General features: G+C 62.5%; 1 protein-coding gene across 1 annotated transcript in view; it reads left to right on the plus strand.

The window, feature by feature from the left end:
* The window catches only part of EMH_0063420 (uncharacterized protein), a gene marked incomplete at both ends in the record, with an annotated part of 4850 nt that overhangs the window by 3994 nt on the left and 512 nt on the right, over window positions 1-344 (plus strand). The window contains one exon of the mRNA XM_013498142.1: window positions 30-301. Coding sequence (XP_013353596.1) covers window positions 30-301 — 272 coding nt within the window. The remainder of the gene's footprint in view (window positions 1-29; window positions 302-344) is intronic.

The raw sequence follows: 344 nt of genomic DNA on the forward strand, positions 1-344 counted from the left end.
TGCTGCTGCTGCTGCTGCTGCGGTCGTAGCGTGCGGGGCCCCAAAGGAGACTCACTGTCGCCTCCCCCCCCTGGTATGCCGAAGCAAATAGCAGCAGCAGCAACAGAGACTGCAGCACAGCCTCAGGAGATACGCTGCAGCAGCAGCTGCAGCAGCAGCAGCAGCAGCAGCAGCAGCAGCAGCGGCTGCAGCGAGAGCGGGAACGGGAGTGGGAGTGGGAGCGAGAGGGAGAGACGTTTCAGCTGCAGCAGCAGCAGCAGCATCTGCTGCAGCAGCAGCAGCAGCAGCAGCAGCAGCAGCAGTTGCTGCTGCAGCGGGGTGTATTAACAGTCGATCACTTTCTT

The sequence above is a fragment of the Eimeria mitis genome, genomic scaffold (assembly GCF_000499745.2).
Source record: "Eimeria mitis Houghton genomic scaffold, Emh_scaff3213, whole genome shotgun sequence".
Taxonomy (NCBI): domain Eukaryota; phylum Apicomplexa; class Conoidasida; order Eucoccidiorida; family Eimeriidae; genus Eimeria; species Eimeria mitis.